General features: G+C 34.0%; 1 protein-coding gene across 1 annotated transcript in view; it reads right to left on the bottom strand.

Annotated features, from left to right (window-relative positions):
• The window catches only part of LOC128241049 (ELMO domain-containing protein C-like), a 46,722-nt gene extending 31,081 nt beyond the window's left edge, over positions 1-15,641 (bottom strand). The window contains exon 1 of the mRNA XM_052958036.1: positions 15,446-15,641. Coding sequence (XP_052813996.1) covers positions 15,446-15,641 — 196 coding nt within the window. The remainder of the gene's footprint in view (positions 1-15,445) is intronic.
• Positions 15,642-15,926: the final 285 nt, after the last annotated feature.

Here is a 15,926-nt window from a genome sequence, read left to right as displayed (position 1 = left end):
ACAATTCCAGTCTCCGACTAGCAATAATTTCCCTTGATTGTCAAAAAGCATGTAAATCAAACTGGGGCCTTCAATCGTCAGACATTTTACAACAGTTTGGCCAAATTACTGTGGGATATCAATACTGAAGAGTAGTTAACAATAGCATGTAAATCAAACTGCGGCCTTTAACGGTCAGACATTATACAACAGTTTGGCAAAATTGCTGTTGGAGATCAATACTGAAAAGTAGTTAACAATAGCATGTAAATTAAACTGCTGCCTTTAACTATCAGAGACTTGACACAATTTGGCAAAATTTCACTGGTGACAATATTAAGAAATCAGCAACAATAGCATGTAAATCAAAATAACATTTCAAATGATCTTTATAATGATACTGCATTTTTACAAAAAGAAATTAAACATAAATATACATAGTTAGCTACATATTTACTGATAGTGTTTAAATTCACACATACAAAGTTAAAACAATGTCCATAAAATAACATATTTAAAAGCAATCTGTGTATTAATGTGCACATCGTGTTAATATTGGTGTCAAAATGCAGAAATTTTAAAAATGAGGTGTGCAAAAGTTGTTGTGTCAATGGTTGTTAAAATAGAATAAAATGCACCTGTTCAATCTGTTTTCAACATGTTCGAAAGTAAAAATACTAAAATGAGCAAAAGTTGATGTGTCAATAGTCATTAAGAGTGATTAGCACCTGTGCAAAGTATTTTTAAGCGAAAATCGAAAGTTCAAATACAAAGTTGTGCAAAAAGTGGTTGTGTCAATAGCCATTATGAGTGATTTGCACTTGTGCAAAGTATTTGTTAGCAAATATCGAAAGTTCAAAAACTAAGGTGTGCAAAATGTACAATGTCAATAGCTGTAAAGAGTGATTTGCACCTGTGGGAAGTATTTGTAAACGGAAATAGAAAGTTCAAATACTAAGGTGTGCAAAAGTTGCAATATCAATAGCTGTAATGAGTGATTAGCACCTGTTCAAAGTATTTTTAAGCAAAAATCAACTTATATAATAGCCATTATGAGTGTTTTGCTGTGGAAATTACTTATTAGCAAAAATGGAAAGTTCAAATACTAAGGTCTTCATAATTTGCAATGTCAATAGCTGTCAAGAGTTATATGCACCTGTGGGAAGAATTTGTTAGCAAAAATCGAAAGTTCAAATACAAAGGTTGGCACAATTTGCAAAGTCAATTGCTGTAAAGAGTGATTTGAATCTGTGGGAAGTATTTGTTAACAAAACTCAAAGTTCAACGACTAAGGTGTGCAAAAGTTGCAATGTCAATAGCCGTAAGGAGTGAATTGCACCTGTGCGAAGCATTTGTAAACAAAAAGGGAAGTTCAAATACTTAGATTTGCAAAATTTGCATGTCAATAGCCGTTGGAAGTGAGATGCACCTGTGGGAAGAATTTGTAAACAAAAAGCAAAAGTTCAAATAATTAGGTGTGCAAAAGTTGCAAGTTCAATAGCTGTAATGAGTGATTTGCATCTGCGGGAAGTATTTGTGAGCAACATTCGAAAGTTCAAATAATTAGGTGTGCAAAAGTTGCAATGCCAATAGCTGTAATTAGTTATTTCCACCTGTGGGAAGTATTTGTTAGCAACAATCTAAAGTTCAAATAATTAGGTGTTCAAAAGATGCAATGTCAATAGCTGTAATGAGTTATTTGCACCTGTGGGAAGTATTTGTGAGCAACATTCGAAAGTTCAAATGATAAGGTGTGCAAAAGTTGCAATTTCAATAGCTGTAATGAGTGATTTTTATCAGTGGAAAGTATTTGTGAGCAACATTCGAAAGTTCAAATAATTATGTGTTCAAAAGTTGCAATGCCAATAGCTGTAATTAGTTATTTGCTCCTGTGGGAAGTATTTGTTAGCAACAATCTAAAGTTGAAATAAATAGGTGTGCAAAAGATGCAATGCCAATAGCTGTAAGAAGTGATTTGCACCTGTGGAAAGTATTTGTAAACAAAAAGCAAACAATCTAAAGTTCAAATAATTAGGTGTTCAAAAGTTGCAATGCCAATAGCTGTAATTAGTTATTTCCACCTGTGGGAAGTATTTGTTAGCAACAATCTAAAGTTCAAATAATTAGGTGTGCAAAAGATGCAATGTCAATAGCTGTAATGAGTTATTTGCACCTGTGGGAAGTATTGTTATTAACAATCTAAAGTTCAAATAATAAGGTGTGCAAAAGTTGCAATGTCAATAGCTGTAATGAGTTATTTGCACCTGTGAATAAGTATTTGTTAGCAACAATCTAAAGTTCAAATAATTAGGTGTGCAAAAGTTGCAATGCCAATAGCTGTAATGAATGATTTGCACCTGTGGGAAGAATTTGTTAGCAAAAAGCGAAAGTTCAAACACTAAGGTTGGCAAAAGTTGCATCTCAATAGCCGTAAGAAGTGATTTGAACCTGTGGGAAGTATTTGTAAACAAAAAGCAAACAATCTAAAGTTCAAATAATTAGGTGTGCAAAAGTTGCAATGTCAATAGCTGTAATGAGTGATTTGCACCTGTGGGAAGTATTTGTGAGCAAAAAGCGAAAGTTCAAACACTAAGGTTGGCAAAAGTTGCATCTCAATAGCCGTACGAAGTGATTTGCTCCTGTGGGAAGTATTTGTAAACAAAAAGCAAACAATCTAAAGTTCAAATAATTAGGTGTGCAAAAGTTGCAATGTCAATAGCTGTAATGAGTTATTTGAACTTGTGGGAAGTATTTGTTAGCAACAATCTAAAGTTCCAATACTAAGGTGTGAGAAAGTTGCAATGTCAATAGCTGTACTGAGTGATTTTCATCTGTGGGAAGTATTTGTGAGCAAAATTCGAAAGTTCAAATAATTAGGTGTTCAAAAGTTGCAATGCCAATAGCTGTAATTAGTTATTTGCTCCTGTGGGAAGTATTTGTTAGCAACAATCTAAAGTTCAAATAATTAGGTGTGCAAAAGATGCAATGTCAATAGCTGTAATGAGTTATTTGCACCTGTGGATAAGTATTGTTAGCAACAATCTAAAGATCAAATAATAAGGTGTGCAAAAGTTGCAATGTCAATAGCTGTAATGAGTGATTTGCACACGTGGGAAGAATTTGTGTGCAAAAAGCGAAAGTTCAAACACTAAAGTTGGCAAAAGTTGCATCTCAATAGCCGTACGAAGTGATTTGCACCTGTGGGAAGTATTTGTAAACAAAAAGCAAACAATCTAAAGTTCAAATAATTAGGTGTGCAAAAGTTGCAATGCCAATAGCTGTAATGAGAGATTTGCACCAGTGGGAAGTATTTGTGAGCAAAAAGCGAAAGTTCAAACACTAAGGTTGGCAAAAGTTGCATCTCAATAGCCGTACGAAGTGATTTGCACCTGTGGGAAGAATTTGTAAACAAAAAGCAAACATTCGAAAGTTCAAATAATTAGGTGTTCAAAAGTTGCAATGCCAATAACTGTTATGAGTGATTTGCACCTGTGGGAAGCATTTGTGAGCAAAAAGCGAAAGTTCAAACACTAAGGTTGGCAAAAGTTGCATCTCAATAGCCGTAAGAAGTGATTTGCACCTGTGGGAAGTATTTGTAAACAAAAAGCAAACAATCTAAAGTTCAAATAATTAGGTGTTCAAAAGTTGCAATGCCAATAGCTGTAATTAGTTATTTCCACCTGTGGGAAGTATTTGTTAGCAACAATCTAAAGTTCAAATAATTAGGTGTGCAAAAGATGCAATGTCAATAACTGTAATGAGTTATTTGCACCTGTGGGAAGTATTGTTAGCAACAATCTAAAGTTCAAATAATAAGGTGTGCAAAAGTTGCAATTTCAATAGCTGTAATGAGTGATTTTCATCTGTGGGAAGTATATGTGAGCAACATTCGAAAGTTGAAATAATTAGGTGTTCAAAAGTTGCAATGCCAATAGCTGTAATTAGTTATTTGCTCCTGTGGCAAGTATTTGTTAGCAACAATCTAAAGTTCAAATAATTAGGTATGCAAAAGATGCAATGTCAATAGCTGTAATGAGTTATTTGCACCTGTGGATAAGTATTGTTAGCAACAATCTAAAGTTCAAATAATTAGGTGTGCAAAAGTTGCAATGTCAATAGCTGTAATGAGTGATTTGCACCTGTGGATAAGTATTGTTAGCAACAATCTAAAGTTCAAATAATAAGGTGTGCAAAAGTTGCAATGTCAATAGCTGTAATGAGTGATTTGCACCTGTGGGAAGTATTTGTGAGCAAAAAGCGAAAGTTCAAACACTAAGGTTGGCAAAAGTTACATCTCAATAGCCGTACGAAGTGATTTGCACCTGTGGGAAGCATTTGTAAACAAAAAGCAAACAATCTAAAGTTCAAATAATTAGGTATGCAAAAGATGCAATGTCAATAGCTGTAATGAGTTATTTGGACCTGTGGATAAGTATTGTTAGCAACAATCTAAAGTTCAAATAATTAGGTGTGCAAAAGTTGCAATGTCAATAGCTGTAATGAGTGATTTGCACCTGTGGGAAGTATTTGTGAGCAAAAAGCGAAAGTTCAAACACTAAGGTTGGCAAAAGTTGCATCTCAATAGCCGTAAGAAGTGATTTGCACCTGTGGGAAGTATTTGTAAACAAAAAGCAAACAATCTAGCTTCAAATAATTAGGTGTGCAACAGTTGCAATGTCAATAGCTGTAATGAGTTATTTGCACCTGTGGGAAGTATTTGTGAGCAAAAAGCAAAAGTTCAAACATTAAGGTATGCAAAAGTTGCAATGTAAATAGCTGTAATGAGTTATTTGCACCTGTGGGAAGTATTTGTTAGCAACAATCTAAAGTTGCAATACTAAGGTGTGAGAAAGTTGCAATGTCAATAGCTGTAATGAGTGATTTGCATCTGCGGGAAGTAATTTTGAGCAACATTCGAAAGTTCAAATAATTAGGTGTTCAAAAGTTGCAATGTCAATAGCTGTAATGAGTTATTTGCACCTGTGGGAAGTATTGTTAGCAACAATCTAAAGTTCAAATAATAAGGTGTGCAAAAGTTGCAATGTCAATAGCTGTAATGAGTAATTTGCACCTGTGGGAAGTATTTGTGAGCAAAAAGCGAAAGTTCAAACACTAAGGTTGGCAAAAGTTGCATCTCAATAGCCGTACGAAGTGATTTGAACCTGTGGGAAGAATTTGTAAACAAAAAGCAAACAATCTAAACTCCAATTAATTAGGCATGCAAAAGATGCAATGTCAATAGCTGTAATGAGTTATTTGGACCTGTGGATAAGTATTGTTAGCAACAATCTAAAGTTCAAATAATTAGGTGTGCAAAAGTTGCAATGTCAATAGCTGTAATGAGTGATTTGCACCTGTGGGAAGTATGTGTGAGCAAAAAGCGAAAGTTCAAACATTAAGGTTGGCAAAAGTTGCATCTCAATAGCCGTACGAAGTGATTTGCACCTGTGGGAAGAATTTGTAAACAAAAAGCAAACAATCTAAACTCCAATTAATTAGGCATGCAAAAGATGGAATGTCAATAGCTGTAATGAGTTATTTGGACCTGTGGATAAGTATTGTTAGCAACAATCTAAAGTTCAAATAATTAGGTGTGCAAAAGTTGCAATGTCAATAGCTGAATTGAGTGATTTGCACCTGTGGGAAGTATTTGTGAGCAAAAAGCGAAAGTTCAAACACTAAGGTTGGCAAAAGTTGCATCTCAATTGCCGTAAGAAGTGATTTGCACCTGTGGGAAGTATTTGTAAACAAAAAGCAAACATTCTAAAGTTCAAATAATTAGGTGTGCAAAAGTTGCAATGTCAATAGCTGTAATTAGTTATTTGCTCCTGTGGGAAGTATTTGTGAGCAAAAAGCGAAAGTTCAAACACTAAGGTTGGCAAAAGTTGCATCTCAATAGCCGTAAGAAGTGATTTGCACCTGTGGGAAGTATTTGTAAACAAAAAGCAAACAATCTAAAGTTCAAATAATTAGGTGTGCAAAAGTTGCAATGCCAATAGCTGTAATTAGTTATATGCTCATGTGGGAAGTATTTGTGAGCAAAAAGCGAAAGTTCAAACACTAAGGTTGGCAAAAGTTGCATCTCAATTGCCGTAAGAAGTGATTTGCACCTGTGGGAAGTATTTGTAAACAAAAAGCAAACATTCTAAAGTTCAAATAATTAGGTGTGCAAAAGTTGCAATGCCAATAGCTGTAATTAGTTATTTGCTCCTGTGGGAAGTATTTGTGAACAAAAAGCGAAAGTTCAAACACTAAGGTTGGCAAAAGTTGCATCTCAATAGCCGTAAGAAGTGATTTGCACCTGTGGGAAGTATTTGTAAACAAAAAGCAAACATTCTAAAGTTCAAATAATTAGGTGTGCAAAAGTTGCAATGCCAATAGCTGTAATTAGTTATTTGCTCCTGTGGGAAGTATTTGTGAGCAAAAAGCGAAAGTTCAAACACTAAGGTTGGCAAAAGTTGCATCTCAATAGCCGTACGAAGTGATTTGAACCTGTGGGAAGTATTTGTAAACAAAAAGCAAACATTCTAAAGTTCAAATAATTAGGTGTGCAAAAGTTGCAATGCCAATAGCTGTAATGAGTGATTTGCCTCTGTGGGAAGTATTTGTGAGCAAAAAGCGAAAGTTCAAACACTAAGGTTGGCAAAAGTTGCATCTCAATAGCCGTAAGAAGTGATTTGCACCTGTGGGAAGTATTTGTAAACAAAAAGCAAACAATCTAAAGTACAAATAATTAGGTGTTCAAAAGTTGCAATGCCAATAGCTGTAATGAGTGATTTGCACCTGTGGGAAGTATTTGTGAGCAAAAAGCAAAAGTTCAAACATTAAGGTATGCAAAAGTTGCAATGTCAATAGCTGTAATGAGTTATTTGCACCTGTGGGAAGTATTTGTTAGCAACAATCTAAAGTTCCAATACTAAGGTGTGAGAAAGTTGCAATGTCAATAGCTGTAATGAGTGATTTGCATCTGCGGGAAGTAATTTTGAGCAACATTCGAAAGTTCAAATAATTAGGTGTTCAAAAGTTGCAATGCCAATAGCTGTAATTAGTTATTTCTACCTGTGGGAAGTATTTGTTTATCAACAATCTAAAGTTCAAATAATTAGGTGTTCAAAAGATGCAATGTCAAAAGCTGTAATGAGTTATTTGCACCTGTGGGATGTATTGTTAGCAACAATCTAAAGATCAAATAATAAGGTGTGCAAAAGTTGCAATTTTAATAGCTGTAATGAGTGATTTTCATCTGTGGGAAGTATTTGTGAGCAACATTCGAAAGTTCAAATAATTAGGTGTTCAAAAGTTGCAATGCCAATAGCTGTAATTAGTTATTTGCTCCTGTGGGAAGTATTTGTTAGCAACAATCTAAAGTTCAAATAATTAGGTGTGCAAAAGATGCAATGTCAATAGCTGTAATGAGTTATTTGCTCCTGTGGGAAGTATTTGTTAGCAACAATCTAAAGTTCAAATAATTAGGTGTGTAAAAGATGCAATGTCAATAGCTGTAATGAGTTATTTGCACCTGTGGATAAGTATTGTTAGCAACAATCTAAAGTTCAAATAATAAGGTGTGCAAAAGTTGCAATGTCAATAGCTGTAATGAGTTATTTGCACCTGTGGGAAGTATTTGTAAGCAAAAAGCGAAAGTTCAAACACTAAGGTTGGCAAAAGTTGCATCTCAATAGCCGTAAGAAGTGATTTGAACCTGTGGGAAGTATTTGTAAACAAAAAGCAAACAATCTAACTTCAAATAATTAGGTGTGCAAAAGTTGCAATGTCAATAGCTGTAATGAGTGATTTGCACCTGTGGGAAGTATTTGTGAGCAAAAAGCGAAAGTTCAAACACTAAGGTTAGCAAAAGTTGCAATGTCAATAGCTGTAATGAGTTATTTGCACCTGTGGGAAGTATTTGTAAGCAAAAAGCGAAAGTTCAAACACTAAGTTTGGCAAAAGTTGCATCTCAATAGCCGTAAGAAGTGATTTGAACCTGTGGGAAGTATTTGTAAACAAAAAGCAAACATTCGAAAGTTCAAATAATTAGGTGTGCAAAAGTTGCAATGTCAATAGCTGTAATGAGTTATTTGCACCTGTGGGAAGTATTTGTAAGCAAAAAGCGAAAGTTCAAACACTAAGTTTGGCAAAAGTTGCATCTCAATAGCCGTAAGAAGTGATTTGAACCTGTGGGAAGTATTTGTAAACAAAAAGCAAACAATCTAACTTCAAATTATTAGGTGTGCAAAAGTTGCAATGTCAATAGCTGTAATGAGGTATTTGCACCTGTGGAAAGTATTTGTTAGCAACAATCTAAAGTTCCAAAACTAAGGTGTGAGAAAGTTGCAATGTCAAGAGCTGTAATGAGTGATTTGCATCTGCGGGAAGTATTTTATGAGCAACATTCGAAAGTTCAAATAATTAGGTGTTCAAAAGTTGCAATGCCAATAGCTGTAATTAGTTATTTCCACCTGTTGGAAGTATTTGTTAGCAACAATCTAAAGTTGAAATAATTAGGTGTGCAAAAGATGCAATGTCAATAGCTGTAATGAGTTGTTTGCACCTGTGGAAAGTATTGTTAGCAACAATATAAAGTTCAAATGATAAGGTGTGCAAAAGTTGCAATTTCAATAGCTGTAATGAGTGATTTTTTTATCTGTGGGAAGTATTTGTGAGCAAAATTCGAAAGTTCAAATAATTAAGTGTTCAAAAGTTGCAATGCCAATAGCTGTAATTAGTTATTTGCTCCTGTGGGAAGTATTTGTTAGCAACAATCTAAAGTTCAAATAATTAGGTGTGCAAAAGATGCAATGTCAATAGCTGTAATGAGTTATTTGCACATGTGGATAAATATTGTTAGCAACAATCTCAAGTTCAAATAATTAGGTGTGCAAAAGTTGCAATGTCAATAGCTGTAAGAAGTGATTTGCACCTGTGGGAAGTATTTGTGAGCAAAAAGCGAACATTCGAAAGTTCAAATAATTAGGTGTTCAAAAGTTGCAATGCCAATAGCTGTAATTAGTTATTTCCACCTGTGGGAAGTATTTGTTAGCAACAATCTAAAGTTCAAATAATTAGGTGTTCAAAAGATGCAATGTCAATAGCTGTAATGAGTTATTTGCACCTGTGGGAAGTATTTGTGAGCAACATTCGAAATTTCAAATGATAAGGTGTGCAAAAGTTGCAATTTCAATAGCTGTAATGAGTGATTTTCATCTGTGGGAAGTTTTTGTGAGCAAAATTCGAAAGTTCAAATAATTAGGTGTTCAAAAGTTGCAATGCCAATAGCTGTAATTAGTTATTTCCACCTGTGGGAAGTATTTGTTAGCAACAATCTAAAGTTCAAATAATTAGGTGTTCAAAAGATGCAATGTCAATAGCTGTAATGAGTTATTTGCACCTGTGGGAAGTATTTGTGAGCAACATTCGAAAGTTCAAATGATAAGGTGTGCAAAAGTTGCAATTTCAATAGCTGTAATGAGTGATTTTCATCTGTGGGAAGTTTTTGTGAGCAAAATTCGAAAGTTCAAATAATTAGGTGTTCAAAAGTTGCAATGCCAAAAGCTGTAATTAGTTATTTGCTCCAGTGGGAAGTATTTGTTAGCAACAATCTAAAGTTCAAATAATTAGGTGTGCAAAAGATGCAATGTCAATAGCTGTAATTAGTTATTTGCTCCTGTGGGAAGTATTTGTTAGCAATAATCTAAAGTTCAAATAATTAGGTGTGCAAAAGATGCAATGTCAATAGCTGTAATGAGTTATTTGCACCTGTGGGAAGTATTTGTGAGCAAAAAGCGAAAGTTCAAACACTAAAGTTGGCAAAAGTTACATCTCAATAGCCGTACGAAGTGATTTGCACCTGTGGGAAGTATTTGTAAACAAAAAGCAAACAATCTAAAGTTCAAATAATTAGGTGTGCAAAAGTTGCAATGTCAATAGCTGTAATGAGTGATTTGCACCTGTGGGAAGTATTTGTGAGCAAAAAGCGAAAGTTCAAACACTAAGGTTGGCAAAAGTTGCATCTCAATAGCCGTAAGAAGTGATTTGAACCTGTGGGAAGTATTTGTAAACAAAAAGCAAACATTCTAAAGTTCAAATAATTAGGTGTGCAACAGTTGCAATGTCAATAGCTGTAATGAGTGATTTGCACCTGTTTGAAGTATTTGTGAGCAAAAAGCGAAAGTTCAAACACTAAGGTTGGCAAAAGTTGCATCTCAATTGCCGTAAGAAGTGATTTGCACCTGTGGGAAGTATTTGTAAACAAAAAGCAAACAATCTAAAGTTCAAATAATTAGGTGTGCAACAGTTGCAATGTCAATAGCTGTAATGAGTTATTTGCATCTGTGGGAAGTATTTGTGAGCAAAAAGCGAAAGTTCAAACACTAAGGTTGGCAAAAGTTGCATCTCAATAGCCGTACGAAGTGATTTGCACCTGTGGGAAGTATTTGTAAACAAAAAGCAAACAATCTAAAGTTCAAATAATTAGGTGTGCAAAAGTTGCAATGCCAATATCTGTAATTAGTTATTTGCTCCTGTGGGAAGTATTTGTTAGCAACAATCTAAAGTCCAAATAATTAGGTGTTCAAAAGATGCAATGTCAATAGCTGTAATGAGTTATTTGCACCTGTGGGAAGTAATGTTAGCAACAATCTCAAGTTCAAATAATAAGGTGTGCAAAAGTTGCAATGTCAATTGCTGTAATGAGTGATTTTCATCTGTGGGAAGTATTTGTGAGCAACATTCGAAAGTCCAAATAATTAAGTGTTCAAAAGATGCAATGTCAATAGCTGTAATGAGTGATTTCCACCTGTGGGAAGTATTTGTGAGCAAAAAGCGAAAGTTCAAAAAATTAGGTGTGCAAAAGATGCAATGTCAATAGCTGTAATGAGTGATTTCCACCTGTGGGAAGTATTTGTGAGCAACATTCGAAAGTTCAAATAATTAGGTGTGCAAAAGTTGCAATGTCAATAGCTGTAATGAGTGATTTGCACCTGTTTGAAGTATTTGTGAGCAAAAAGCGAAAGTTCAAACACTAAGGTTGGCAAAAGTTGCATCTCAATAGCCGTACGAAGTGATTTGCACCTGTGGGAAGTATTTGTAAACAAAAAGCAAACATTCTAAAGTTCAAATAATTAGGTGTGCAAAAGTTGCAATGCCAATAGCTGTAATGAGTGATTTGCACCTGTTTGAAGTATTTGTGAGCAAAAAGCGAAAGTTCAAACATTAAGGTTGGCAAAAGTTGCATCTCAATAGCCGTAAGAAGTGATTTGCACCTGTGGGAAGTATTTGTAAACAAAAAGCAAACATTCTAAAGTTCAAATGATTAGGTGTGCAAAAGTTGCAATGCCAATAGCTGTAATGAGTGATTTGCACCTGTTTGAAGTATTTGTGAGCAAAAAGCGAAAGTTCAAACATTAAGGTTGGCAAAAGTTGCATCTCAATAGCCGTACGAAGTGATTTGCACCTGTGGGAAGTATTTGTAAACAAAAAGCAAACATTCTAAAGTTCAAATAATTAGGTGTGCAAAAGTTGCAATGCCAATAGCTGTAATGAGTGATTTGCACCTGTGGGAAGTATTTGTGAGCAACATTCGAAAGTTCAAATAATTAGGTGTTCAAAAGTTGCAATGCCAATAGCTGTAATTAGTTATTTCCACCTGTGGGAAGTATTTGTTAGCAACAATCTAAAGTTCAAATAATTAGGTGTTCAAAAGATGCAATGTCAATAGCTGTAATGAGTTATTTGCACCTGTGGGAAGTATTTGTGAGCAACATTCGAAAGTTCAAATGATAAGGTGTGCAAAAGTTGCAATTTCAATAGCTGTAATGAGTGATTTTCATCTGTGGGAAGTTTTTGTGAGCAAAATTCGAAAGTTCAAATAATTAGGTGTTCAAAAGTTGCAATGCGAATAGCTGTAATTAGTTATTTGCTCCTGTGGGAAGTATTTGTTAGCAACAATCTAAAGTTCAAATAATTAGGTGTGCAAAAGTTGCAATGTCAATAACTGTAATGAGTGATTTGCACCTGTGGGAAGTATTTGTGAGCAAAAAGCGAAAGTTCAAACACTAAGGTTGGCAAAAGTTGCATCTCAGTAGCCGTAAGAAGTGATTTGAACCTGTGGGAAGTATTTGTAAACAAAAAGCAAACAATCTAAAGTTCAAATAATTAGGTGTTCAAAAGTTGCAATGCCAATAACTGTAATGAGTTATTTGCACCTGTTTGAAGTATTTGTAAGCAAAAAGCGAAAGTTCAAACACTAAGGTTGGCAAAAGTTGCATCTCAATTGCCGTAAGAAGTGATTTGAACCTGTGGGAAGTATTTGTAAACAAAAAGCAAACAATCTAAAGTTCAAATAATTAGGTGTTCAAAAATTGCAATGCCAATAACTGTAATTAGTTATTTCCACCTGTGGGAAGTATTTGTGAGCAAAAAGCAAAAGTTCAAACATTAAGGTATGCAAAAGTTGCATCTCAATTGCCGTAAGAAGTGATTTGCACCTGTGGGAAGTATTTGTAAACAAAAAGCAAACAATCTAAAGTTCAAATAATTAGGTGTGCAAAAGTTGCAATGCCAATAACTGTAATTAGTTATTTCCACCTGTGGGAAGTATTTGTGAGCAAAAAGCGAAAGTTCAAACACTAAGGTTGGCAAAAGTTGCATCTCAATAGCCGTACGAAGTGATTTGAACCTGTGAGAAGTATTTGTAAACAAAAAGCAAACAATCTAAAGTTCAAATAATTAGGTGTGCAAAAGATGCAATGTCAATAGCTGTAATGAGTTATTTGGACCTGTGGGAAGTATTTGTGAGCAAAAAGCGAAAGTTCAAACATTAAGGTTGGCAAAAGTTGCATCTCAATAGCCGTAAGAAGTGATTTGCATCTGCGGGAAGTATTTGTGAGCAACATTCGAAAGTTCAAATAATTAGGTGTTCAAAAGTTGCAATGCCAATAGCTGTAATTAGTTATTTCCACCTGTGGGAAGTATTTGTTAGCAACAATCTAAAGTTCAAATAATTAGGTGTTCAAAAGATGCAATGTCAATAGCTGTAATGAGTTATTTGCACCTGTGGGAAGTATTTGTGAGCAACATTCGAATGTTCAAATGATAAGGTGTGCAAAAGTTGCAATTTCAATAGCTGTAATGAGTGATTTTCATCTGTGGGAAGTTTTTGTGAGCAAAATTCGAAAGTTCAAATAATTAGGTGTTCAAAAGTTGCAATGCCAATAGCTGTAATTAGTTATTTGCTCCTGTGGGAAGTATTTGTTAGCAACAATCTAAAGTTCAAATAATTAGGTGTGCAAAAGTTGCAATGTCAATAACTGTAATGAGTGATTTGCACCTGTGGGAAGTATTTGTGAGCAAAAAGTGAAAGTTCAAACACTAAAGTTGGCAAAAGTTGCATCTCAATAGCCGTACGAAGTGATTTGCACCTGTGGGAAGTATTTGTAAACAAAAAGCAAACAATCTAAAGTTCAAATAATTAGGTGTTCAAAAGTTGCAATGCCAATAGCTGTAATTAGTTATTTGCTCCTGTTGGAAGTATTTGTTAGCAACAATCTAAAGTTCAAATAATTAGGTGTGCAAAAGTTGCAATGTCAATAACTGTAATGAGTGATTTGCACCTGTGGGAAGTATTTGTGAGCAAAGAGCGAAAGTTCAAACACTAAAGTTGGCAAAAGTTGCATCTCAATAGCCGTACGAAGTGATTTGCACCTGTGGGAAGTATTTGTGAGCAAAAAGCGAAAGTTCAAACATTAAGGTGTGCAAAAGTTGCAATGTCAATAGCTGTAATGAGTTATTTGCACCTGTGGGAAGTATTTGTTAGCAACAATCTTAAGTTCCAATACTATGGTGTGAGAAAGTTGCAATGTCAATAGCCGTAAGGAGTGAATTGCAACTGTTAAAGCAGGTATTTAAAAAAAAAAAATCAAAAGTGCAAATTTAATACTAATACTTATGTTGTTTCATAATGGAAGAAACTTTTAAATGATGTAGTTCACATAATTAATGTTCTGTCAGGAATGATCAATAGCAAGTGATTTTTTATTTAAAGTAACAAATATGAGCTGAAAAAACTGAAATGTTAATAATTGTGTTAAAGTTGTATGCTTTTTTAAGTATTTGACATTGTTTTAAGCAATAACAGGAACGAAGAAAAGACAGATGTTCACATGGATTATGTCCATTTTTACGTTGCATATTAAGAATGTGTACATGCAGAGATTGACATCTTATGCAAGGAACGATCTGTTAAATTTTGGTTAAAAGTAATGAAAAATGTAAATTCACCAATACATATGGTATATAATGATTTGAATGCTAAAATAAATAAGTCTTCTTGGGCAAAGAGAATAAATTATATTATTGATCATCTTGGCTTTATGGATGTAAGACAAAACTTCGATGTAAATATAAATTATCTTCCTTTACTTAAATGTAGAATTCGTGACCAGTTTATTCAAGAATGGAATGCTTCTATAAATAGTATGCCAAAAATTGCATTGTATTGTAAACTTAAAGAAAACTTTTCTTTTGAAAATTATCTTGTACAAATTAAAAATGATAAACTAAGAAAATATATGACGTGTTTTAGATTATCAGCACATACTCTTGAAATTGAAACAGGTAGATATTTTGGTACTGCCAGAGCTGACAGAAAATGTAAATGTTGTTCTTCAAATATAATAGAAGACGAGTATCATTTTATGTTATGTTGTACACTTATACAAAAGATTGAGACAAACTTACTTAGGCAACACCTCCTGGCTTTCGATAAATATGTTAAAATCTGTATTACTAAATAAATCAACTTGTAAATTAATAAATAGTGTAAGATTTATTAAATTTGCAATGGAATTAAGAAAATCTACCCTGAAACCTTAACTGTTTCTAAAATTTACTGAAAAATAAGTATAAATCAACTGGCTTATTATTATGTTTGTTTGGGTTTTTTTGCTTTATGTTTTTGTGTCTTTTTCGTATTATGCTCTCTACTGTGCTGCTTAATCTCTGTGTGTTTCTATTTGTTTATATTATCACCATGACTATGTGTTTAATGGTCATAGGCATTTGTATGCCGACCTTGCCAATAAACTTTGAACTTGACAAAAAGTGTGAATGCAAAGGCAATGCAAGTGATGACAGATAAATGTTCAATATCTTAATAATATGGCAAGCAGAAATGTAAATAGTACAGTTGCCAAATAGCACACAGATGCAAGTGATACAAAAGATATGAGATAGCAAATTATGTAATCTGTGAGAATGATCAGTAAATGTAAAAAATATATTTTTTCAAATAAGAATAAGGTTTGAAAATGTTTGATATTTCTTATTTCAAATTGACGAGTGAAGTTAATGAGGCATAGGGATGGTATCAAATTTTAAACTCAAAAAATTCTTCACTATATCAAAAACAAATTGCAGTAGCAAAAAAGATATGCATCAATTCGGCGTTTTACAGAGAGGATTTCCACACCTGTGTTGGTAAAGCGACCTCTGGCAGTAACAGGTACTTGCGTTTTCAATTGTTGTAAAAGCTTATTGGAATCTGTAATGTCATCCACCTTGAACAGTTTCTTCAGGTTATCCATGAAGAAACGCACCTGTGAAAAGCGGTCTTTTTTCTTCAGGATTACCATGGCAGAACCATTATGTTGTTCAGTGTCTGGCATCTTGTTGCAGGATGGACATTTGCCATCTGCGAATTTCTTGCTTCTGCAGGCTGAAATTGATAACAGGTAAAACTTCAGAGACTAAGGAAGTGTAGATTTGTTATTTTATACAGGCATTGTGAAATTACACAAGTTGTTGTTTATCAACAATTTCTTACATTGATGACTTATCGTGAATCAATTGCCATAAACAGTATTAATAAAAAAAGAAAAGATGCAACAATGGCAAAAAGGAAACGAGTGCAAAATATAACCTATGTGTAATAAATGCATATGTAAACTTGA

Source organism: Mya arenaria, chromosome 7 (genome assembly GCF_026914265.1).
Source record: "Mya arenaria isolate MELC-2E11 chromosome 7, ASM2691426v1".
In the NCBI taxonomy this organism is placed as follows: Eukaryota; Metazoa; Mollusca; class Bivalvia; order Myida; family Myidae; genus Mya; species Mya arenaria.
This window is presented reverse-complemented; position numbering and strand designations above follow the sequence as displayed.